We start from the raw sequence: 24,376 nt of genomic DNA on the forward strand, positions 1-24,376 counted from the left end.
GGCCCCATTTACAGTCACTTTTGGGGATTTAGTTTGTAGGTTTTGATCTAGTTTAGTAGTAGGCTTACCCTGGCTCTGGGATGGGGTGGTGATAGCTGTGCAAAATCCTCCTGCTTTGTGTCTCAACACCATCCCAGTGCCGTCAGCGGGGCCATTGTGACCTGGATGTGCCAACCTCCAAACCCAGCTTTCGGTTTTCTTCCCGGGGCCTCACATCCCTGTTGGTCTCTACAGCTGCCCGGGGCCAGGGGAAGTTTGGTGCTGCCGAGCCCTGAGGGAGTGAGAGGCTCCGGGCAGCCGCTTGTGCCATGTGTTTCCTAAAGCAAGGCTTAGGGACTGTGACTTGCTGGCACCTGTGTCCCCACTGCTTCACCCCAATGCCCAGGCAGCCCCTGAGTCCTGCAGCCCCTGCCAGGGACTGCTGGACCCTCCATAGGCCCCCCTGTAGGTCCCACCACTAGGATGGGGTGAGGGGCCACAGTGCAGCTGAGCAGCCGTGGGAGGTGGATTCAGTTACTGTCACCCTGTGCAAACACCTATTTTTTTTTTCCCGCCTTTCTTACTTTCTTTCTTCTTTTTCTTTTTTTTTTTTTTTCCTTTGGTGCAAACATGTTTGTCGCAGTCAGCAGCAAAGCGCACAAGAGCGTAACCGGCTGGTGCTTCCTGGCCTGGTGCTGGGCCGGCTGCGGTTGGGCTGCGGGGCGGCGCTGGGTGGGACCGGCACCGTTATCTGCTCCGCAGCGACGGCTCTTCCTGTGGCGGGGCCACGTGGGCAGGATGGGGTTAAAAGCAGCCCCGCGCCCCACGGGGGCCCATTGCTCCCCGGCCAGCACCCCACGCAGCACCCCACCACAGCGGCAGCGGCGCCCAGCACGGGCCAGCAGCGCCTGGCTTGGGCCAGCAGCACCCACCTGGCGCTCACCTCCGTGCCCCGCGTGGGCCACTCGTACCTGCGTGGGGCCCCCACAGCCAGCGTGGGCCGTGGGCACCCAGTGAGAGCCGCCCGCACCCGGCCCGGTAACGGGGACACGGCGAGGCTGGGGGAGCAGCACGGGGCACCCAGGGGCGCTGCCAGCCGCGTCCTGGTGCCCCCGCCAGCGGGGCAGTGGGTGCTGGGGGCCGATGGCAGGTAAGGGGGCACGGTGGGCTGGCAGGGAAGGAGGTGCCGTGCTGGCCGGTGGGCAGAGGCGGGAAGTGCCCAAAGCAGAAGTAACACCCAGGGGGTTTTTGGCGGCAGCCGGGACGGGACCGGGCGGATGTGGAGGCTGGTGGGGCAGGTGAGGCCCTTGCGGCTGGGTGGTCTCAGTCGTGGGGACCTGAGGGTAACCCCGAGGGGCTGTGGGGGCGTCCAAAGGATCTCCGTGTGTGGGGCAGGTGGGACGAGGGGGGTTCCACACGGAGCGCCGGGACAGGGAGCTCCTGTGACCTGCGGGCAGGGATGGGGCAAAGGGGACCTCAGTACAGGAGGGTCCCCATGAGGACATTTCAAGAGGGACCCATTGCCATAGGATCTCCACCACGGCACCAAGGCAGTGCAGGGGGTCCCCGTCACACAGATGGCGTTTGCCCTGGGCTTGCCACCGCAGGGACAAGGTAAAGGAGCCCTCTGTGGCCAGGATGCCATTTAGGTGGGGTCCCCTCATGGGGACATGGCATGGTGGGCCCTCTGTGATGCAGATGGGATCTGAAGGACAAGAATGGAGTTTGAGGTGGGATCTCACCCTTGGGGTCCAGACATGAGCGTCCTCTGAGACCGGGGTGGGGTCTGGACGGCAGCAATCGAGCTCAGGGTGGAATCTCCCCTATGGGGACAAGGCAAGGGGGTCCTTTGGGAATGCCATGGGAGGTGGAGGTGTCCCCATGAGGTCAAAGCAAATGCATCCTCTGTGCCTAGGATGAGGTTTGAGTGACAGTGATGGGGTTTGCAATGTGGACCAGGCATTAAAAGCAGGGACAGGGCATTTGGGTTCTCTGCGACCAAGATGGGGTCTGTTGTGGGGTCCTGCCTTTGGGAATGAGTCAAAACTGTCCTCTGTGACCAGGATGAGTGGCCTCCCTGGGGAAAAAGTGAGGGCATCCCCTGTGCCCAGGACAGGGCTCGAGGAGGGACTGTGGGGTATGAGGTAGGGTCTCGCCCCTGCATAAAAGGTGAGGATGTTCCCTGTGCTCAGGATTGCGGTTTTGGGGGGACAAGGGAGGGCAAGGCAAGATCTCCCCCTGGGATAAGGATATCCCTGATGCTTGGCATGGCTCCCAGGAGTGACACTGCCGTAGGCTCTCTGTCCTGGGGCCAGACCAGAGCTGCCATTCGCGTCCGTGGCCACACCAAGGCCAGAGGTGCCCCATGGCGAGGCCACGTGGGGTGTGGCAGTGGCCCCGTGTTGGGGAAGGAGCTGCACGCCGGAGGAGAGCGGCCGCCGACAGCGACTGAGAGACAGTGCAGTCACCCATAAAGTAGAAAGCACTACTAAACAGCACTGCAGGGTGTAGTGTTTCCTACTTTATGGATGAGTGTACTGTGGGCTACGGAGAAGAGAGCACGGAGCAGCGCTGGACCCACGAGCCCATCGGGAGCCGCCGTGGGCCAGGAGTGCCAACGAGCCCTGCCTGGCTCACTGCACCCACCCAGAGCTTCACCACCCTCCTGGGGATGCTCTGCTTGTCTCCATGTGTCTCCCTGGCACCTGGGATGGCTGCATGGGCGGGAGGGGCCAGCACAGTGTCCCATGAGTGCCACTGAAAGGACCCATCCCGCTGGAGTGAGCCTCGCACTGAGAGGCCAGGTAGGCAGCAAAGCCTCCCATCTACATTTTTTCCCCCCCATCTTCATTTTCCCCATGGTGAAGCCCTGGGAAGAGCTGGGCAGTGGCAGCCACGTGGAGCATGGGAGGCAATGTGGAGTTCCTGGTGCTTGCTGGGTTCAGCAGGGTGAGGGACTGCTAAATAAAGCTCTTTTGATATTGACTTGTGGATTTTTTTATGCAATTCCTGAGAACTGGGGAAAAGCTCTTTGCTGTGCCCAGGGCCACGTGCAGTGGGTTCATTCCAGATTTGGAGCCTTGGGGAGCCTGGGGGACACCACAGATGGGGGTGGTGGCTGGCAAATCTCAGCCCACTGGCACAGGACTGTCCCCTTCAGTCCCTCGAGGGTCGCCACAGAGCTGCTGTGTCCCATGGCAGCCCCAACCATGGTCACAAGGCCATGTGAAACCAAAAAATCCTCCTATGATCCCAGTTTCCCTCCATCCACATGCCCCTGGCCTGTGTTTCCTGGGGGTCTAAAACCAACCCAGCTTCCACAGAGGAGGTTTGGTTCTTGTTCCCAAATGTCAGTTCCCAAAACCCCTTCAGACATCGTCCCTTTGTCTTTGACTCCCCATGTCCTGCCTGTGGAAGAGAGCATCTAAAAATTGTAGGAAAAAATATTAAAAATACTTTTTTTTTTTAAAACCCAAATGTCAGTGGAAAGTTTTTACATTTTGTAAAACTTCTTGCACTGATCTCACGATCATTTTGGGGGTTTATTGAGTTTGTGGTATTTTTCTTTCACTGCGCTGTCCGGAAAGGACTGGGGTGATTTACTTCTTGCTGTCCCAGCTTTCCCATGTTCCCTGGCTTTGTGGCTGTTCAAAGGGGATGTGGAAGGAAAAAAAAACTCAAATCAAAACTGTCGTCATGGTCACAAGGAGACAAGTTAGTAAAAACGAAAAAGGGCTAAAAAAAACCCCAAGCAGCCACTGCGGACTGCCCTGAGAAGCTTTCGGTTTGTGAGCACTGGGAGGAAAAAACAAATTCACATCTTGAACATGCCAAAGCTTTGAACATTTACCTCCTAATAATGTGCATTCAAATATTAGCAAGGACAAATATCCACTTTTCATGCCCAAGGTCTGTTGTTGTTATAGATACTGCTCAGTGGTCACTGCTGAGAGAGACGGTTGGAAAGGTGGCTCTTGCTGAGAGCAGCAAAACAGAAACTGCTATTTTTTTCCTGTTTTTGTAAAATAACCCCCCCCCCCATTTTTCAAGCCTTCCCTCCATCCTGAAGGCATTTTAGCAGGTTACTGCAAGGAAAAGTGTCCTGTCCCTGTTGGGGTGAGCTCCCACAGGACCTGACTGTCTTCATCTCTTCCCTGGTACCACACAGGCTGACGCAGAAATGCCCTGAGCAGGGCAGGGTTTGGGGCTGAGACCCCTCTGGGGGCAGTGGGGGGTGTGGGTGTCCATCCCAGAGCTTGTAGGATGGCTCTGGAAGGGCTGTAGGGACTGACAGCCCAGCCAGGCTCTTGCCAGGCTCTCCTGCCCAGCCCCAGTGCCTGAATTGGTGTTGCCACGCCACACCACGCCACACTGTCCGTGGCTGCCAGGGCTGGGGCTCACTGTGACCCCTGGCAGGGCCAGCCCAGCACATTCCTTTTCTAGGATTTTTAACAGGAGTTCCATCCCAGTGCTGCTCCAGTATCCATGTGCTGCTGGGGATGGCGGGACCGGGGGAATGTGGCCATGTGCCTCTCCTCCTTGGAGCTGCTCCAGGACACATCAGACCTCAGGCTCAGGAAGTGGGACTGGGAGCAGGAGGGCTCTGCTGGCAGAGCAGGTTCTCACTTGTGTCACTGCACGTCCCTGCAGCCACCAGGGTGGCTCATGAGCAGAGACAGGAGGGATCATGTGCTGGAGCCATTCCCAGGGAGAAAGAAGATGGGAATGGGCTGGCACCTGCCAAGCACCTCAGCCTGGAGATGCCCCTGAGTGCTGACACACATCTCTGTCCCCACACACTGGGGACCTCCCTCAGGGCTGCCTTGGCCCCTCGTGCTCATTCTTGTGCTTCTTTCCCAGCCAAAACCACAGCAGAGCTCACACTGCCCACTCCAGTCCGTGCTGGAGCCCCCCAAAACAGGGCAGGACCTCAGGAGGACTCACCAGGCACCAACTGGACTTAATTGCCTGTGGGACCTGCAGGGGCTGGGCCAGGAGTATCAGTGAGGCTCAGCCCTGGTTCTTCAGGCCTGGGATAGGCTTTTGTAAGTAAAGCTCTGTTTGGTCTGATCTCCTCAGCAGGCCCCGGATCACCACTGTAAGAATCTTGTCTCCAGCCACGTGTCCTGGCTGGAGCCCAGACCAACCAGTCGGTCTCTGGCCCTGCACCTGGCTAGATGCACCTTTGCTGGAGCCTTATCTGTAGCCTCAACTCTGTCCCCCCCTGATCCTGGCTGGTGTCCCTGTCCTGGTTCCTCTGATCTTGGCTCGGGCTGTCCAGGGACCCCATTACCGCTGTCCTGCTCAGAAGCTCTGGGATGGCTCCCTGGGGTTTGAGGACACCGTGTGTTCTGGATCACACCTGGGTTCCCATCTGCTGCTCACTGTGAAACAACCCTGTGGGAATCCAGGGCTTCCCTCTGGCTGCCCTGGAAGGTCTGGGACCCTGGCAGGGGTCAGGAACCCCCCTGGACAGAGCCCCCAGAGACACTCTCTGTGATCTCTGTCCATGGAAAAGAGTTTTCAGTCTTACAGGATGAATTACCAGCTGTGAGTGTTTGATATCAGTAATAATTAAGTGTGGCACGGGTGCAAAAGTAAAATTTTAGGATTCTAGATTAGGGGTCCAAAGGGGACAAGATACAGGAAATTGGGTGTGCCTTGTCCTTTTCTCCTTCTTCATGCCCTCCATGTTTCACTGCAGTGTTGGCATTTTTCTGTTGGTTTAGGCTGGGGACACACTGTCTAACGTAGGTGACAGATATTGGCACGTTATTGTAAATCCAGCACAGGTAGTTTGTGGTATTTAATGTTTGTAACATCCCACTGAGGGCAGAGCCCCACACGCTGCCCTGCAGGACAGAGCTGCGGCAGGGCAGCAGAACATGTTAGAGATAAACAGAATAAACAACCTTGAAACCAGCACAGACCAATTATGGCTTCTGCTTTGGCAGTGGGGCAGAAAGACAGAGACTTTCTACAATCTCGAAATCATCAATAGCACAGATTCCGACACAACGCAGTCCTTGCTGCTCCTGATGGAGAGCACGGGGAACAGCACGCCCTGGATCCCTGTCCCTGCATCACCAGGTACAGGCCCGACTCCCTGGAGACCTCTGGAGAGCAGTGGGAGCTGCTGGAGGGCTCTCCTGGGATCTTCTGTCATCTCCCCACATTTGAGCTGTTGATCTTGAGCTCTCCAGTGTCACTGTTGCTCTTAATTTTCTCTATATCACCACCTCCTTTCCCTAGCCCTGCAGTTTCTCCTATCCTGGGAGAGTTTCAAGGATCTTTCTAGGTCTCCTCTGCAGGGAGCACAGCCCCACAGCAGATCCCTGGGTGCCTTGGAGGACCAAGGGGACCTGGAGCACCTCAGAGAACTTTGTGACTCAGAGCTCAGGGAGCTCATGAGCCACCGAGTCTTCAATAGCCGAGAGAAATTTTTCCTCTATCCTTTTAAAGTAGACTTAAGAAGACTTTAAAGACTTATCCAGCTGTAGGCTGGCCAAGATGCGAGAGATCATCTCCAGCTTCCCAAGCTCAGGGGCTCAGGAGATACCCTCTCCCTAGGAATGTATGGGGCTAGGGTTAGGGTTTTAGGACACCCCATCCTTCACCTCACCTAACTGGGGCTTTCACTGAAGGCTGTGGATAATCCAGACTTGAGTCTGGGGGATCCCTGGCCCCTCTTTCTCCAGGGCAGCAGGCCCCAGCTGTGGATCTGGCACAGATGAGTGGTACAAGGGGAACAATGCTCAGGGACAGTGGTGGCAGCATGTCCCATATGAGCCAAGCAGAGCCTGTGAGCAGCACAGGCCAGTGGAAGCACAAAGCAAGGGGGGGCGTTCTGAGAAGGCTGACAGCCACACCAGATCTTATCAGGGTGCATTTCTCCTCCCACTGCTGCTGCCTCCTCCTAATGAAACCTGCTTGTTCTGCCTCACTGGGGAGCTGAGCAGTGCCTGGGCATTCTTCCACACTGGTTAGGCCCTGTGGAGCCTTCCTGCACCTTACCAGGGGGAACAGCCATAGGCAGGAACTGAGGGGATCTGAGCGGTGGGAGATGGTGAGATCCCCCCTGACCTGTTCCTGCAGCAGAAGGAGCCATATAAGCTGTTGGTTTGAAGGTACATGAGTACCAGAACACACAGGAAGGTGGGATAAGTTTTCTGCAATCTTTTCTTTGGTTTCTTGGCTGCATTTTCTGCTCATTACAAGCTCGGGGTTTCCTTCCACCACACACAAACACCCCGTAGGATTGGGCTTGGAGATATGGGGCTCAGGTGGGATGGCAGAGCCCTGCACGCTGTGAGAGGTGACTTGTAGCCACACCCAGATGTGAGAGAGACTCTGCCAGATCCATCGATAACTCCCTGCACACAGGACCCATCCAAGTGGCCGTAACCCCTGGCAGTCAGCAGTGAATTTACTGTCTCCATGGTGCCTTGCTTGTGCTGCCTGGGCTCAGGCAGATGTGACACACAGCTGACGGCATTGGGTTCAAGAGATGACACATCTGCTCATCTGGATGGGCTGGGGAAGCTGCTCAAAGGAGGAGTCTACAAATTGGTGTCTGACAGGGGCACTGAAGACCCCCACGGTACCTCCCCTGGAGAAGGTGGCCCCAGGCAGGTTCTCCTGGTGGCTCCACTGCCACAAAGGGAGCAGCACATGTGAGATGCCAAATCCCACCCCCACGCCACAGCAGGGAGGCACCAGCAGTGTGACTGAGAGCTATTATCACACACAAGGACGTGGGGAGTAGGACCTGTCACAGCTGCTCAGGGCTTTGGGGGATCCCCAATCCCTCTTGGGTTTGGGATCAGCAAACCTTGCTCTGCAGTGGGTCAAGCATGGGGTGGGGCTGGGGAGCAGGGCCAGACAAATGTCCCCCAGGATGGCCCAGTGGTTTTCCCTTGAGCATGGCTAACACTGTGCAGCCTGATGTCTGATGTGATCTTCATCAAAGACACAGCGGGGCAGGGAGGAGGCAGGGAGAGACAGAGCACACGCCTGCCTGCTCCGTGTGCTCGGGGACGGTGGTGCTTGGCTGTAGCGTTATGCTGCGAACTCCTGTCGGCAAGGATCATATCGAGCACCCTCTCTCTCCCTGCCTGCCCGCACCACGCTCTGCCACTTGTCCTGGGCATGCTGCAGGTGGGGCCCAGCCCTCTTCAATAGAGGGTTGTTTCCAGCACGGCGTCTCCGGGAGGCACCGAGGTTGAGCTCACATGGAAGGATGGTGTGCGAGCATGTCTGGGAAAGAACCAGGCATCCTGAGCAGAGCTGAGGGCATTCCCAGGGCCAAGTCGGGCATGCCCGGGGCAGAGATGGGCATCCTTGCAGCAAATCAGGCATCCTGGAGCAGAGCTGGGCATTCTCGAGGCAGAGCTGAGCAGTCCTGGGGCAGAACGGGACATCCTGGGGTAGAGCTGAGCATCCCCGGGACAGAGCTGAGCATCCGTGGGGCACACCTAGGTATCCTGGGGCCTGAGCAGGGTATCCAGGGCCAGAGATGAGCATCCCGGGGCCAGAGTCGGATATTCAGGGCCAGAGCTGAGCAGCCCTTGGGCAGAGTGGGACATCCTGGGGTAGAGCTGAGCATCCCGGGGACAGAGCTGAGCATCCGTGGGTCACACCTAGGTATCCTGGGGCCAGAGCTGAGCATCCCGGGGCCAGAGTCGGATATTCAGGGACAGAGCCGAGCATCCCTGGGGCAGATCCGAGCAGGGGCCCGTGTCAGCGCTGTCGCCAGCCCCCATCCCGGCGGCGTGCGGGGCTCCCGAGGCCCGCGGCGCCGGGCGGTGCGGGGGGAATGCGGAGCCGCCGCCTCATCAATAGGCAGCAGAGCCCGCTGCCGCAGCGTTGCCGTGGGAACGGGCGGAGCCGCCGCCATTGGCGGCCCGGGCGCGGCGCGGCCCCGCCGGGTGCCCGTCCCGGCTCCGTGCGGAGGAGCCGGCGGCGGCTGCGGCGGGGGCTGCCCGCGGCCGCGGCGAGGGGCTGGCAGCTCCCCCGGCCCCTCCGCTACGTCATGGGGCCGGGGGCGGCGGGGGCCTGAGGGCGGTGGGAGCTGCCTCCGCCAGCGGAGCCGCGGAGCCGGGCGGGGACGGAGCCATTCCCGGTGCGGGACGGAGCCAGCCCCGGTGCGGGGATGTTGCTGCTGCGGCCGCCCCCGGCCCCGGTCCCGCCGCGGAGGAGCGCGGCCCGGGCTGCTCCCGCCGCCGCTCGGATGCCTTCGGCTTTCCCTTGCCGGCTGCCGGTGCCTCGGGCGGCCCTGGCCGGTGCGGAGTGAGCCCAGCCCTGCCCCAGCCATGCAAGAGCCCGAGCGCGGCGTGCCCGGCGCGGCCGCGGGGCAGAGCGGGGTCCCCGCCGCCTCCGCCCGCCCGCACCTGGACGCGCGGGAAGGCGCGGGGGGTGACACGGCCGGCTGCCAGCTGTCCCCGGGCTCCGAGCGGGACGGAGCATCCCAGCCCCGGGAAGAGTCCCCGGGATCCCCCCGCGTCCCTCCGCCGGACCCCCAGCGGGTTCACTCCGCGCCGGAGCTCGTCAGGCCGCTGCGGGCGATGGACTGGACAGACAGACCCGCCAAGGTAAGGCGGGGGTCGGGCTGTGTTTGCTCATTCTAGGGGAGAGGCAGGAGGATGTCAGCTCGGTACGAGACGGGAACGGGAAATTGGGAGCGCGGAGCTGCGGCTGAGCCATGCACAAAACCATCCCCGTGGGGCCGGCACCTGCCACAGGCGCTGCCACACACCCGCCGACAGAAAGGAGCCTTTGCTGCCCTTCAGCGGGGATTTCCAGCTGCGTCTGCCCTGGAAGACGCTGGAGCTGGTGCGGGGTCTTGCGGAGCCCTGACGGAGCCAGCGCTGGGCAGAGCCCACCTGGAACAGGCACAGCCCTGCACCAGCCAAGGCTGAGCCATCCTTGCGGCATGTCCCCGTTCCGGCAGTTCAATGGCTCTGCAGGTAGTGTCAGGGACATGATTCACTGCCACCCTCTTCCAGATCATCCCCTCTCCTCTCTGGGAGCTCTGGAGGGCTTGGTGCACCTCCAGGTGCAGGAGGAACCAGCCCCTGCAGGCAGCACCCGGGCACCTCGGGGCCGTACAATGCCTGACCCCTGCAGCATCTCCCTAAAAACAGCCCAAAAGGCTTCCTCAGGGTCTCACCGCCTTCATCTAGGTCACAAAAGTTCATCGGCTCACTCTGTTTAGGACAGCTTGCAGCCCTTTCCCATGGGGAACATCAGCCATCTTCCTGAAGTCTCCTGGAATGTGGGGACGCTCTGTGGTGCTCTTAAAATAGGGGAGAAAATGGGTCTTGACCTTTTCTTATTGAGCACAGGGGAGAAGAGCTGACCAGTGCTGGTCGGAGTTTAGCAGGGGTGTTTTGAGCAAGGCTGTGCCATGCTGCTGAGCCCAGCTGGAGAGCAGCCTGCAGGAGAAACAGCCCCCCTGGAAACCCAGCGAGGGAGAACGTGATTTCGCTGCAGCCCAGTTTGTTAAGGGTCTGTTCTGAAGGGTTGTTTATTGCCATGCTTAGGGAAAGACCACACTGAACCTTGGTCAGACTCTGACCCAGCCCTGGCTGTGCCAGAAGCACCGCAGTCAAAATCCAGGACAGCAGAATGGGATGGATTTCTGCTCCCACCCCTCTTTTGTATCCCAGGAGTCCTGTCAGTTGTGCCAGACTTACTGTCCTCAGAGAATCCTGGAATGGTTTGGTTGGAAGGGACCCTACAGATGGTTCCATCTGGTTCCAGCCCAGATGACCAGCTTGCTGCAAGCCCTGCCCAGTGTGTCCTGGAACACTTTCCTTTGGGAAAGGAGCGCGAGTGGGTGGTGTGTCCTGGCGGGAGCCTGGGTGGGAAGGCTGGGATTGGAAGGAGGGCAAGTGGCTGTTTGAGAGGGGTGTTTGTGGGTGCTCCTGCAGCTGAACTGCAGCTGTAGGGTGGGAGCTGTGCACCAGTTCTTGCTGACCCTGCAGTGGGTCCCCCCATTGGTCTCTATGGAGGTGGCTGCTGAGCACCTGCCATCCAGTTTGCCTTGGTCCTTGGGCTGCACTGAGGGTTTTCCTGTGATCCTGGAGGCTCCTAGCTAGGTGGGAGCCTTCCCATGGCATGATGGCATCACCATCAGAGCACCCTGGACTGTAGTGGCACTGTGGTGCTGTGATGTGCTCTGGTGCCAGACTGATGGTGCTGTGGGATCGGTGTTACTCTGCTGCATCATGGCAGTGCCACAGTGGCACTGTGATGTCATTGGGGTGGTGCTGGCAGTATCGTGGCAGTACCATCTTTAACATTGATATTGATCTCCAGAAAGGTTACCTTGTGTTTTCCCGGGGAAAAAAAAAAAAATCCAGCAGTGGAGCCAAATGGCTTTGGGGATGTGAAAGGCTTCCAGTTCAACCCCAGGAGGGAGCTCAGTGCTGCTGTCCCCAGTGCTGGTGCTGCTGGGCTGTGGAGCGACACCCTCCAGCCTGGGGATAAGGTGCTATGTTAGAGGTGGGGCCAAGCCCAGCTTGCACAGCTCCCCTCCAAAACTTGGCTTCTCCTGGCCAGGCTGGGACACACATGTGTGTTGTGCTGCCAGAGCTGAGCTTCCTTTAGGACATTTGTCCTTGGGATGTCAGAGCTGCGTTGTCTGAACAGGACAGCTGCCCCCAGGGAGTCCTCTCCTGGAGTGGGGAAGAGCCTCCTGAGGGCTCATCGCTGACAGAGTTGATTAAAGGTGTTGATTTTATGATGAAGCTCTTGCTGTGTGTCCCAGCTTCTGCCACCACTGCTCAGCCATTCCCTCGGGGACAGGCTGTGGAGAGGCATTAAGACTGTCTGTAGGTCAAGTTAATCTTGGTGTCCTTGCCTGCATCTCTCCTGAGTGCAGTGTGGAGAGTAATGGTGCCCTTCTCCTGTCTGGGAGCTGGCAGAGGAGCTCTGGAGTTAGGGAGGTGGGACGAAGGGACACACCTGGAACCTCCCATCCAGCCTCTGCCCCAAGAAAGCTCCAGAGATGCAAGAGGCTGATCATGTCCTGACCAGGCAAGTGTTGAATATCTCCAGGGGCTGGGATCCCACCAGAGAGATGTTCTCCATAGCCTGGTGTGAATTTTCCTTGTTGAGGTTTGTGCTCACATCTCTCTGTCCATTTGTCCCATGTCCCTACATCCTGCAAGGCACTGTAGGCTTTCCCAGCTCCTCAGCAGAGCAGTGTGTCCCACCATGGCCCCACTGTATAATGCTGTCTGGGGGTTGTCACAAGTATATCCTTCCTCCTGGGCCTTTGGAATCGCTCTGGTCCTGCTTCCCAAACTTTCTGTGTGGACATGAGCCATAAGAAATTACTTTCCTGCTGCGAATCTCCAGGCACTGCAGGGGTGTAGGATCCCAATGCAAATAATGAATATCAGAGAAGGAGAAAAACGTTGTCTGTGTAGGAAGAATGAGGTTAAAGTGGCACAGATACAGTCTGTGGAAATTGGAAAGTTCCCAGAATGCTGTCAGATGGATTTTAGAGCACTTCTCGCAAGAGCTCAGTTGCCTGCATATCCCAGGGGATGCTGCTCCAGTGGGATCTGCTTTGGCCCTGGAACATTCAGGGTGGTTTGGGAGGAGGTTGTTGAAGGGAAGGATCCCTCCTGGTGCCCTACACTGGACAAGGGGGAAGAGGATCAAGGTTGTTCACTTTCTGCATATTCCCTGCATCCTTCCCTTCCAGGATTACTCATCTCCCCAAGCTCCCCCAATCACTCATGGAAGGGATGAGCTCAGCAGCTGATCATTCCCTGTTCCCATCCCAGAACCCCACAGGCAAGGGGCACAGTTAGAGTGCTCTGAGCTAGTTCTCATGACTTCTTTTCAATCACAAGAGGTTGCTTTGGATTTGAACTTCTTAAAATCCTAGCCTCAGCTTCCCTTGAGGTCATGTGGAGCTGAGAATATTCAATAAATCCATAAACCCAACTGAAAATGCTTAACTCAAGGAGTCCTCCAGTTAGTAGGAATTTAAATAGCCACAAAAAAACCCCAAATGAACAAAACACAAACAAACAAACAAAACCCCCAAAAAACCACCCCCCCCCAAAAAAAAACCCAAAAAAACCCCAAAAACCAAACCAAACCAAAAAAAAAAAAAAAACTCCACCAAAAAACCTGTTGGTCCCAGTAGGGCTTAATAAAACAAAGTAGAGACAAATTATAAAATGCTGGTAAATATCCTCCATGCCAAGTGCTCAGGCCAAGCTGCATTTAATGATGAACTCAGTGCCTTTTGCAGGAATTTGTGGACTTTCAAGAGGTTCAGCTGTTCATTTAGTGTCTGAGGGTGTGTAGAGCTGCACCCTTGACTGGGAAGGGTAGGTCAGTAGGATGAAAGACTGCAGTAGGACAGGGAGACCTTGGGCAATGTTGCCATTTCATGCAATCCCAATTAGAAGGTTGTATTCTATCATGCTCAAAATCTGAGTAAATTAATTTTCCTTGGCCTGGAAGTGCACAGCTTCATGCAAATTCCTTAGTGCTGTTTGCTGCAGCACTATGGATGCATGGCCATCTCAGACAGCTGCCTGCCAGGAAGAGCCAGTGCCTCTCTATTTGTAGGAATGAATGGAAAACTAGGCAAAGTGAGACTAGGAAGGGGAAGGCAATGCTCATCTTAGCTCTTTTTTTGATTAAGCTCATGCCTTCTATGCAAAGACATGTCCAAATGGCTTGGCCAGGTCACTTGTGTGGGATGTGGAGGGTGAGGGACACCAAGCAGTGCCTCCTCACGGTGTCCTTGGCTCCTCTGGGCTGCTGGAGATAAACTGGATTTGGCACAGGGCTGTGACACCGTCCTGCTGTTGGCCATTGCCAGCCCGTGACCAGGATGAGAAGAACACTGATCCCAACCTCAAATCACAAAATCCCAAAGTGGTTTGGGTTGCCCCTTAAAGCTTATCCAGTCCCACTCCACTGTCCCAGGCTGCTCCAAGCCCTGTCCAGCCTGGCCTTGGGCACTGCCAGGGATCCAAGGGCAGCCACAGCTGCTCTGGGCACCCTGTGCCAGGGCAGGGGACCCTGTTCCCCTCCCAGGGAACAATTCCTTCCTATCAAATCATGCCATAGCCTGGGCAACTAGAGCAGGTTTTTAGCCAATATTACCCAAAAGAAAATGTGTTCTTGTCCCCTGGGATGCTGACAGTGATTTGGAAAATAGGAAGTGGGTGAGAAACTGCAGTGCAGATTTCTGGGCAAAAAGTGACTTGTACATACAAAATCTACCCCTCAACTCCCTGAGGTACTCTGCAAGGTGGAAGAGCAAATATACCTCTTCAGAGCTGATTATGTTGAGGAATCAAGTAATTCCACCTAATCAAAGCATATCTGTGACCAGGATGTTGCTGCTGAGGCTCTGTGGTGAGAAGGAGAGTTTGGTGTTGACTTTGCAAGCTGTGATCCTCTTCGAGGGCTGTGGCTCTTCTGTATGGGCAGGGGATTTACTGAGCTGCAGCTCAGTGGCTTCCCAGGGTGAAGGCAGAAGTCTCATGCCTTTCTTGGAAGTGTTTCTGTTACAGGAAAGATGAGATATCAGAGAACAATCCCTACTCAGTCACCACAGGTCTCCAGTTGGGTAATAATTAGCATTGACTCCATGATTGCAGAAGGCTGATCAATTGCTTTATTATATCATCTTATACTATATTATACTGTAGGTATATTAAGAAACTTAGTAACCCTTCCAGCTAGTCTGACACAGCTTTGACCTAACTGGTCAATCTATCTAAACAACATCCAGTGTCCAATTATGAAATTACCCTTTGGTAAACAAATCTCCGCGACACATTCCACATGTGCACAACAGTTGGTGCAACAAGTGGAGATAAGAATTGTTTCTCATTCTTTCCTCTGCTCACAGTCTTCCCCGGGAAAATGCCTGGAAAAGTTGTGCCTGCCCTCTGTGGCCAGAGAGCTGCTGCCACACTACTCCAGCCATCAAATACCAAACCTGGAAAAAACTAAATTTTATCATCTTCACCAGGGTTTTTTTGCATGTTCACAAAATAGAATTATCTGACACATGGTGTCCAGAAAGAGTCCAGATGCTCCACAAAGACCTCAGGGGGGTCTGAGCCTGAGCCTGTAGTGCTGGGAGCTGCAGACTGACCTCTGCTTAGAGCTAAGCAACAAAAAGCTCCAGAAATGTCTTATAGTAAGCCAATACCCATGTTTTAGCTCAAATAATTTGCAATGTGCATGAGTACACAGCAGCAGAGGTTGTGAACTCTTTCCGTGTTTGCACTGAAGTTTTTCACACATTGCTTCCCACATCTTCTACATTTTGCATTTTTTTTAATATACTGGAAATAATGCTGCATGAGCTACTTCTCTGCAGATTCAATGATTTGTTCAGCAGCACCCAGAAAATTCTGCAGTGGGGGAAAAAGACATCTTGGCTGTCTTGGTTTCAGAATGTTAGAGCCTGACCAGGTTTTATGGTGCACAGCCTGTCTCCCACACATTCCCCAGGTGGCAGTGGAATGGCAACATCCCCTGAGTGCAGTGGGGATGAGCACAGTCCTGCTTTACCAAGAGTGGAGCTTGGCCAAATCTTTCTGGATCTGGTAAGAGACAAGGGAGACACCTGTACGCCAGTGTTCAAAGGGTAGTTGGGAGAACAGGCTTTGTACCTTTTTTTCACCGTACAAAATGCAGATATCTTTCTTACAAGGTGTGTAGGGGGCAAAGACCCTGCAGGGGACACAGGGGTGGCCAGGGGTCACACAGTGGCCCAGGAGCAGGAGGGTGATGTTCCTGTACTTGAGGAGTGTCACACAACCTGGTGCTGCTGCAGGTTATCTGATGCATCAGCTGCAGTTTGTGGCTGCACACAACCTGGGATTGCAAAACACTGTGCTTGACATGGAGAGAGCTGGGTCACAGCTGGGAAAGCCTGTCCAGGGCCACCCAGACCTTGTGTGCCTCTGCTTCAGGCGGGTCTTGGCCATCTGGAAGTAGGGACACATCTCCATAGCCCACTGGAGAGCAGGGCCAGGAGCAAACTGGTCAAACAGAAGAACTGGTGACACCAGCAGTGTTCAGCCAGATGAGGACCTGCACCCTGAGCAGCACCTGTCCCCTGCCAGAGTTGCCCACGGCTTCTCCAAACCCTACATTCCTCACAATTCCCTGCCCTATTTTCTGTCTGATGGTGAAGGATGAAGAATCACATGTGCAGCACCTCAGGAGCGTTTCAGAACCACCTTCCCAGCAGCCATGAGATATTTCAGTGCCATTTTCTCTCACCTTCTTGCAAATCCTCGTGTCTTTTGGATTTGCTGTCAAACGTGAGGAATGGTGTCACACTGTACCCTGGACCCAGCTGCAGCCTTGGATTTTGCAGAGCTGATCCTCTGCCTTGGGAGGTTATTTTCCACTCACATTCCTTCCTGTCTCAGTTTTGCAGGAACATTAATTTCTCCCTGGTTGGGAGGCTGGAGAAGCTGAGCTCATCAAAGGACAGTGAGCCAGGTCCATCAGGGCTGTTGAGCTGATTATTCTCCTCCTGGAATAGCTCAGTTTGTGTTCCTGGGATTCATAATGGTGCTTCCACAAAGGGTTTTAAGATAGAGAACCTGGTTTTGCGAGACTTCCATTTCAGCTGCATCTCATTTTGAACACCCAGTCAGGAGCATATGAAGAGCTAGCAGTGGTCAGAGGGTGTGCAGGAGGGGATGCCTGGGGAAATGCAGAGAAACAGCAAATGTATAGTGACTGCTCTCCTGAATATTCCCTGAATATCGTCCAATTCATGGCTCCAGCACTCCTCATGCTGGAGGCAGGATTTTTGAAGTTAATAGCCTTGGATGGATTTTTTCTTCCATGAATTAGTTACATGGGGTGATAAAAATCAGATAAATGAGGAAATCACATAACTAAGGGCAAGTAGTAGGCTGGAAGAGGGGTAGGCAGCAGGAGAAAATGCTGACTGATGGAAAGGAGAGTTGGCAGCACACAGGGTTCTGGGGAAGTGCCCTAAAGGCAAGGGCACAACAGAGATGTTTGTGTCTGAAACCAGGAACGGCGCAAAATGCGAGAAGGAAGCAGAACAAGCACAGCGGGGCACACTGCCTGTCAGAGGAGTGTCAGGAGAATCAAGCTTCATCCCAGGCATGTCTCTTCCTTCTCCTATTCCTTTGGCAGCCCTGTCCCTGTTGCCTGGGTGGGGATGTGCTGGCTGCTCGCTGTGCCGGCAGCGCTGGGGCTGACTGCTCACTGACCCAACAGGAGGTGAGGCTATTTTTGTCTTGCTTTTGACATGCAGTGAGGGCACTGCAAAAGAGCAGCCTATGGGAAATGATTTTGTCCTGTGAGGTGGCTGATTCCCTTGAAACTGTCTGGAAGAGGAGAAAATGGATTGGCAATAACAGGCTTCATTTGCAAGTGAAGAAGATAGAGAAGTTAAGGGAACTAATTACTAAAGTCATCTGGAATGAACAGCTAAAGGGCTTTGACATGGTTTGGGGACAATGATTTCAAATGAAGGAGAGGTGGTAGATTTAATATATCCAAGATAGCAGGAGAGTTGTGATAGCTTCACCTGGGTCACTCTGTAAGGTGTCTGCAGAGAGGGGTTGTATTTAGAGATGGCTCCTGCAAAGCAAACCCAGGAGCAGCTGCAGGTGGAGAAATCAGGGCATCTTGAAATTGTCAGTAGTTTATACACCTTTAAATTGTGTGTGATTTCTACACCCTCAAATTAGGTATGCTTTCAAATCAGCTGTGTGCCTGCCTATTTCCAAAGGCTACCTGAGACCTCCTGCTCATGGGTCCACCTGGTAAATTCATCCTCCCTGTCTGACTTTCAGCAGGGATTTCAAAGCAAGGCTGGGTTTAGCCTTTGGCTGTTCCCCGGGGCTGGCTGTGGGAGCCCTGGGCTGGTGGGTGCCAGGCCATGCTGCGGTGCCAGCACTGCCACAGCCGCATTGCAGAGCAGGGCTGCAGGCGCTGCCTGCCTGATTTACTGTCCCCCCGTGGCCTCCTGCAAGTTTTCTGCAGGACTTTAAGGACTGTGCTGGATGCTGGGTGCTTCAGAGGGATTTTGCCTGCATGACCCATTTAACAGCCTGGCTGGGCATCTCTCCCTGCAAAAGCCACTGCAGCTCTACGGTGCATTTGAAGCTTTCAGGTGAAAAAGCAGCAGTTTTCTGGCAGCTGCCATGCTGAGGCTTTTCTTTCTTTGCTGTTTTCAATGTATCTTGGGGAAACTTTGGGCTTTACTTGCCAAAAGACATGACAGATGAAACAGAGGCTTCAGAGTCACGTGCCTCCTGCTCTCCTCCCTTAGCATCCCTGCTGTTCTGTTCCTGCCTTCCTCTCATTTTAGAAACTTTCCCTGTGGCAAAAGACCGCATCACTTGTGTTAATTTTTAAGTTAATTTTTTAGTGGCCAAGTGCTCCTAATCTGGGGAATGTGGCTGCCCGGAGACCCTGCCTCGGCTCACAGCAAACCTCCTTGACCAAGGAATGCATTTGGATTCCAGCTCCTGCTGACACTTCTGTCTATCTTCATCGGAATGAGTCGCTTTGAAGGGAGCCTCTGTGTCTCTCCTACCTAAGGATTTCTTCCAACTCCCCGTGAAATGCACCACGGGAGCCCTGAGCCATGCAGCACGGGATCCTTAAGGAGCTGCAGAGCAGTTGATAAATGAAAAGCCATTTCATTATAGTAAATGAATGTTTAATGAGCGTGGGATGACGTCTGGATAGCCCTTCGGTTCCAGGCGCTCTGTGGTCTTGGAGGAGGGCTCAGCTGACACAGCCAGCACTGGCTCAGAGCCGACAGGAGGGTTTGGCAAAGCTTTTGTGGCAGTGAGGTTCCCACATGGGACAGACATCCTGGCACAGCGAGAATCTCCTGCCTCCACGTCTTCTCGCTGCTGCTGTCCCTTGTGCCTCTCTGGGCAAAGCCCCAAGGAGCTGCGGCCACAGAGGGACATGCTGGCACAGGGGAGACATGGCCCCGTGCCTGGCCCCAGCCTTGAACACACAGCCACACTCTCCTGCTCCGTGGCACTTTGCCTGGGGAGGCTGCCACATCCACAGAATGGGAAGGGACATGCCAGCCTTTGCCATGTCACGGGTTCTGGAGTCATGACACCAAACCTGGGCTGAGCTGGGGGCAGCCTGGCATGGTGGGAGTTATGAGGGGTTATGAGCCTTTGCATCTTGACCTAATGAAATGGTTTATAGCTACAGAAATGGGGTTTCAAATGCAGAAATTTGAATGTAGGTCCTCAAAATATCCCCATGCCATGCTGGAGGTGCTGATTGTTCCCTGCTGAAACCCCATGCTGATGTCAGAAGTCCTGACTGGCTGGTGGGGGAGGCAGGGACACATCAGCTCCTCCTCAAAAGCTCTCCTGCTCCCATCCCAGTGCAGAGGCTGCTGGCTCATGGTGCTTGCCCTGTCTCAGGGCAACTACAGACAAGAATTTTGAGGCCTTTTGGCAGTGGCAAGGAGATGGAAATAATGCACTTTGACTTCACTGCATGGCTCTGGGGGTGGCAGCAGAGGACCAGCCTGAGGCACTGCCATGCTCAGCACAGGAGATGCTGGTAGGACCCCTCTCCATGAACCTGCCCCGTTTTGTCCCCTCTTTGTCACCTGCAGTGTGGATTCCCAGGCTGAGGAAGTGCTTTGTTGTTCCTGGAGCTGGTGATGGGAGAAATGGTCTCTGGGACACCTCGCTGTACCTGTAAAGATGCAGGGACAGGACTGATGCTGCAGGAGCTGGTACCGGGCACAGACCTGTGCACATGGCTCCCAGGGGAGCTTCTTGGCATCCCTGTGATGCTGGGTTCAGGGATTTCCTTTGTTCCTGGGTCTAACCATCCCTGGGATGGTTAAGTTGTTGGAGAGCAGGAGAGGGCACCCCGGTGCTGTAATGTGATGTCCCCAAGTACAGTGGCCTGGAGTGCCTAGGAGGGAAAAAAAATAGAGGAAGATATATTCTTACTTTGCTATGTGTGGGTAGTAGTACAGTCTCCTTCTATGGGGCATTTCACTAACCCTGGGATTTCTGTGTGGAGGGTGGGCATCTACAAATCACTCTGCCAAAAGTCTGTCAGCTCATGGCACATCGTATCCTGGTGTCTCAAGGAGTTGATGGGACTGGGGATACCACATGAGGCTGATGGGAAGGGCTGGGGTGTCATCTTCTGATTTCTTCTTCTTGTTGTTTTCAGCCTCCTTCAGCTGTGTTTTCCCTCCCTGCTTTGTCAAGGCATTTCCATACAGGTGTGAGAGTTTGGGAGAGCCGTGGACATGGCACCACGCTGGGGAATTCAGTGGGAGGGGACTTTGTGGCACTGGTCTCCTGCCCTGGACACGATGGAGAAACCAGAATTGTTCAAAAGTGTCATGAATTTTAGCCAGTCTCAGACCTCTTAGAGCTGAACTCCTGTCTGAGCTACCCAGGAAGCTCCTGGGAAGCATTCCTTTGGGAGTGAGAGATGTTTCCAGTATCTTTGGCTGGAAAACTGCAGGCCAGAGCTGTGCGCACCGGGAAGGTCACGGCCCTTCAGCAGAGACTTCTGGGGCTCTTGGAGTGGGTCTTGCAAGACCTGCCTGGCTGCTGGGAAAACATGTAGCTGGATCTTCCTGAGGCACTGCCACATGGCAGCTGTGAAGCAGCAGCTGGGCTCTGAGCCTTGCTAACGCCCAGAAATCTTTGCTGGGAGCTGGCTCCAGTCGAGAGCCTGCGGCGAGCTGCTCTGGGCAGGAAGCAGCAACCACAAAAGTCTATGTACAGCTCCTGGCAGAGCTGCTGCTGCTGCTGCTGCTGCTGCTGCTGCTTTTGAGGTGGCAAAATGAAGGTGGTGTTTGCAAAGAATCTTGCATGTTGCCTTCTTTTGGAGCCAAGGCTGACACAGAGAGGATGATCTGGCATCTGGCTCCTGCACCAAACATGAGTGCTGGTGTGGGGAAGAGGGCGAGGAAGTCTGCTTGCCTCCAAAGCCATGTGGTGCTGGAGACCACTGCATCCTTTAACCATGGGGAGAAGCACACGTGCATGGGGTGCCAGGGGTTGTATTCTGCCTGCCTGGGTCTGGCTGGCTCTGCCCATCTTTCACCTGAGCCAGTTTGGATGGTGCCATGGCTTAGGACAAGAGAAGGGTCTGGGCTTTTTTCCTGGGTGGAAGTTGAAAGAATTCTTAAAGCTATGGAGATGGCAGCAGTCACCCTCAGGATGGCCTCAAAGGCCAGTTGTCCCCCAGTGGACATGCAGCACCTTGCCTCCTCTTGAATCAGCCCCCACATCCCACCCTTTGCCACCAGCTCCCTGACCCTGCCAGCCCCTGGCACAGCCAGGCCAGGCTCACCACAGGGCTGGGGCTGCTGTGTCCTTGCTGAAGCCCTGTGGTCCTGCAGGACCTGCAGTCCCAGCCCCAGGCAGCTGAAGCCCTGTGGTCCTGCAGGACCTGCAGTCCCAGCCCCAGGCAGCTGAAGCCCTGTGGTCCTGCAGGACCTGCAGTCCCAGCCCCAGGCAGCTGAAGCCTTGTGGTCCTGCAGGACATGCCTCAGGCAGGTGAAGCCCTGCCTTGCCCTCTCCGTGCTGTTTTGCAGAGTGGGGCTGACTACAACTTCCTTGTGAGCCAGAACACAAAGCTCCTGAGTGCCCTGGAGGACCTGCGGCACCGCTGCTCCAGCCTGGCCGAGGAGAACAGCTTGCTGGTGAGCAGGGGATGCTCTCATGGGATGCTCTGTTGGGAAGGAGTCCTGGACACAGAGAGCTGCTGTCTGCTGCCAACTCTAAGAGATCACAGAATCGCAGAACATGCTGAGTGGGGAGGCGCCCATAAGAATCATCAAGTCCAGCTCCTGGCCCTACACAGAACCATCCTCAAGAGTCACACTGTATGCAGGACTATTGTCCAAATGCTTATTGAGCTCATGGGATAATCTGGGCAGGGCCAAAGGACAAAGGAGGTCTGGTGCTATGAGTCCCCTGGGTGCCTTCACGCTGCAGCCATCAGCTGGAACTGGACCCTTCCTTGCAGTGCTGAGCAGGGCTGGGCAGAGGAGGGGAAGTTGTTCTTGTTTCCTCTTTAACTGGAAAAGCAGAAACACTGATTCACTCCGTCTTGGCTGTGGATGACAGTGCAGCACTGCCCCCTGCTCCCACAAGAGCCCAGAACCAAGATCCTCCCCAGCTGTACCCCAAAGCCAAGCCAGGCTGCCACAGCCTGGGCCATCTGCCTTCTGCCCCCTCCCTCATCCCTGACTCCCCAGGTGGGCTAGCCAGGACTCTCAGGAAAGAGGGGATATTTCCCTGCTTCATCCTCCCTGGAGAGCATCACCCTTACCCAGCCCTGCAGTGTGGGGGTGCAGCCCAGCCATGCTCAGCATTTCAGATTCATATCACCCCATTCAAAACACATATTTTAGATCATTTTCTTACAGTAAAGCATAAATTCAGCATGACCTGCACCCTGAGGGGTTACCCCTTATCAATCATCTGGATTTAGTGAAGCACAAGCCAGTGTGTCAAATTTTGACTCTTAAAAATCAACCTCAGCCTTCCAGCCCAGGCACTCATGGTGCACTCTCATGGGGGCAAGGAGGGAAATAATTGTCAGGATCAGTCAACCTGACGTTTCTGCTGATGTGAAAAGACAGCATAACGCATCTCTGTTTGACCTTGGGAGAAGGAGCCATTGGCAAGAGGCAGCTTATTGGAACAGACAGATAACAAATAAAAGGGGATTAAGAGCGAACAGAATCAATAGGAAGAAAAACGAAATTTGCTTTGCAAATATCATAAAGTCCTTTGTCGCCTTCTCCTGCTCATGCTTTGGTGTCAGGATAGAAAGGACACAGATAAGCTTGCTGTGTTGGTGCAGTACAAATCCTCAGGGATGTGTTGAGTCCCGTAATCCTGGGGAAATAAACTGGGAAGACTCTGGAAGAGAAAGCCCCAAGGGTGGGTGGCCAGAATACCCTGATGCTGGAGACATATTGAGTCCTAGCAGAGCCTGCAACAGGGATGTGGATGGAGGGGGATCATGTGGGATGGTCTGGAGTGGGGTGAAGGGCATCTTAGGGGGACCAAGAGGTTACATTAACAAAAAATACTAGTAAAACACAGTTTTCAGGGACTGGAGAGGCAACAGAGATTGTTCAATGGTTGGGATAGTTCCAGGAGAACAGGCCAAGCCCTGGCAGGGAAAAGGCCTGTGTGCCCTGCCTAGGTCAGGTAGAGGCAGGGATGTTGGCTCCTGAGCGAAGGCTTCACCTCCAACTTCTCCTTCTGCTCTCCAGCGCAGGAGCTGCTTCCCCCAGGCCGAGGAGAAGGTGAAGCACCTGAAGAGGAAGAACGCGGAGCTGGCGGTGATCGCCAAGCGCCTGGAGGAGAGAGCCCGCAAGCTGCAGGAGGCCAACCTCAAAGTGGTGGGTGCTGAGACCTGCCGTGGCTGGGGAGCTGGGCTGGGAGAGCACCTCACCACCAGGACCTTTGCTTTTCTGCTTCCATTGAGCTAGAAAGGCCTTTCCTTTCCCTTTTTCTTAAACCTACAGCAAACATGCTTTGCATGTCATAGCAGAGCAGGAATCACCAACCCCAGCTGTCGCCAGCTTTTCTACTCCTCTTGGGGGCTGGTTTGAGGAATTTCTTCCTGCTTGGTTTCTTACTGTAAGGTCATAGTTTAAAGTAATTAACTCAGCTTTCTTTGGGCAAGTCGTGAAAAGAATTCATCTGACTTCATCAAAAAGAAACAGGAAGGATTTTGAATAAGAAAAGGAGTGCAGTGAAGCAAAACAGGAAGGGGTGAGAGGCAGCTCTGTCCCATCCACACCTCGCTGGAAATGCTGCACAAGCCACAGGGCTTCTGCATTTTCCAACCCAACAGCAGCTTGTTGAGAACCCTGGAGTGTGTGACATGGTGCAGCAGCAGTGGGAGGTGGCTGTAGGGTATGAGATCTTGGGCACACCTTCCTGAAGGAAAGCAGGGATTGTGATGGGGAATTCAAGCCGTTTAGGGTAGAAAGGAGGAAGTGAAAGCTGTGCTGGAGAAAAGGCAGGGGGATTTCTTAGCACTGCTGCCCTCTCTGTCCCCAGGTACTGTCTGTCACAGGGTTTTGGTACTTGCAGGGCAACAGAAAGACTTGACAGATACTAGGTTGAGAGAAACCATTTGACATACTGTACAGACCCTCCAGCACCTATACAAATACTGTTTTATTTCTTTCCCCAGTGAAACTTTGGGGTGGGGACAGTTTAGAGACTGTGCAAGTCCTGGAGAACTGACTTGCTGAACTCCTGTGCTGGCGCACGTATCCTGACAGCAGCAATTTAGGGTGGCTGAGCCTTTTGGAGGGTGGGTTGGAGGCATGACCAGAGAAGGGGCCCTGGGGAGCTGG

At 54.9% G+C, this 24,376-nt stretch overlaps 1 protein-coding gene, 1 long non-coding RNA gene and 1 other non-coding gene across 17 annotated transcripts in view; all 3 read left to right on the forward strand.

Moving 5' to 3' along the window:
* Positions 1 to 617: 617 nt before the first annotated feature.
* Positions 618 to 2,964, forward strand: LOC140680298 (uncharacterized). Its single transcript, XR_012051454.1, has 2 exons — positions 618 to 1,129; positions 1,509 to 2,964. It is a non-coding gene; the product is annotated as an uncharacterized lncRNA (long non-coding RNA).
* On the forward strand, positions 2,439 to 2,509 carry MIR142 (microRNA mir-142). The gene has a single exon (NR_049079.1). It is a non-coding gene; the product is annotated as a microRNA mir-142 (primary transcript).
* A 5,893-nt stretch (positions 2,965 to 8,857) lies between the features above and the next one.
* Positions 8,858 to 24,376, forward strand: part of TSPOAP1 (TSPO associated protein 1) — a 73,109-nt gene continuing 57,590 nt past the window's right edge. For 11 of the 15 annotated variants that reach the window (XR_012051483.1, XM_072916811.1, XM_072916812.1 and 8 more), the window contains exons 1-3: positions 8,859 to 9,569; positions 21,584 to 21,691; positions 23,279 to 23,407. Coding sequence is in view for 14 of the 15 variants with exons in the window: in XM_072916811.1 (XP_072772912.1) it covers positions 9,291 to 9,569; positions 21,584 to 21,691; positions 23,279 to 23,407 (516 nt within the window). In the remaining variant the exon portion in view is untranslated. Of the gene's footprint in view, positions 9,570 to 21,583; positions 21,692 to 23,278; positions 23,408 to 24,376 lie in introns of all 15 variants that reach the window. The other 4 variants (XM_072916819.1, XM_072916816.1, XM_072916823.1 and 1 more) reach the window with 3 other exon arrangements.

Source organism: Taeniopygia guttata, chromosome 19, assembly GCF_048771995.1.
Source record: "Taeniopygia guttata chromosome 19, bTaeGut7.mat, whole genome shotgun sequence".
Classification (NCBI taxonomy): domain Eukaryota; kingdom Metazoa; phylum Chordata; class Aves; order Passeriformes; family Estrildidae; genus Taeniopygia; species Taeniopygia guttata.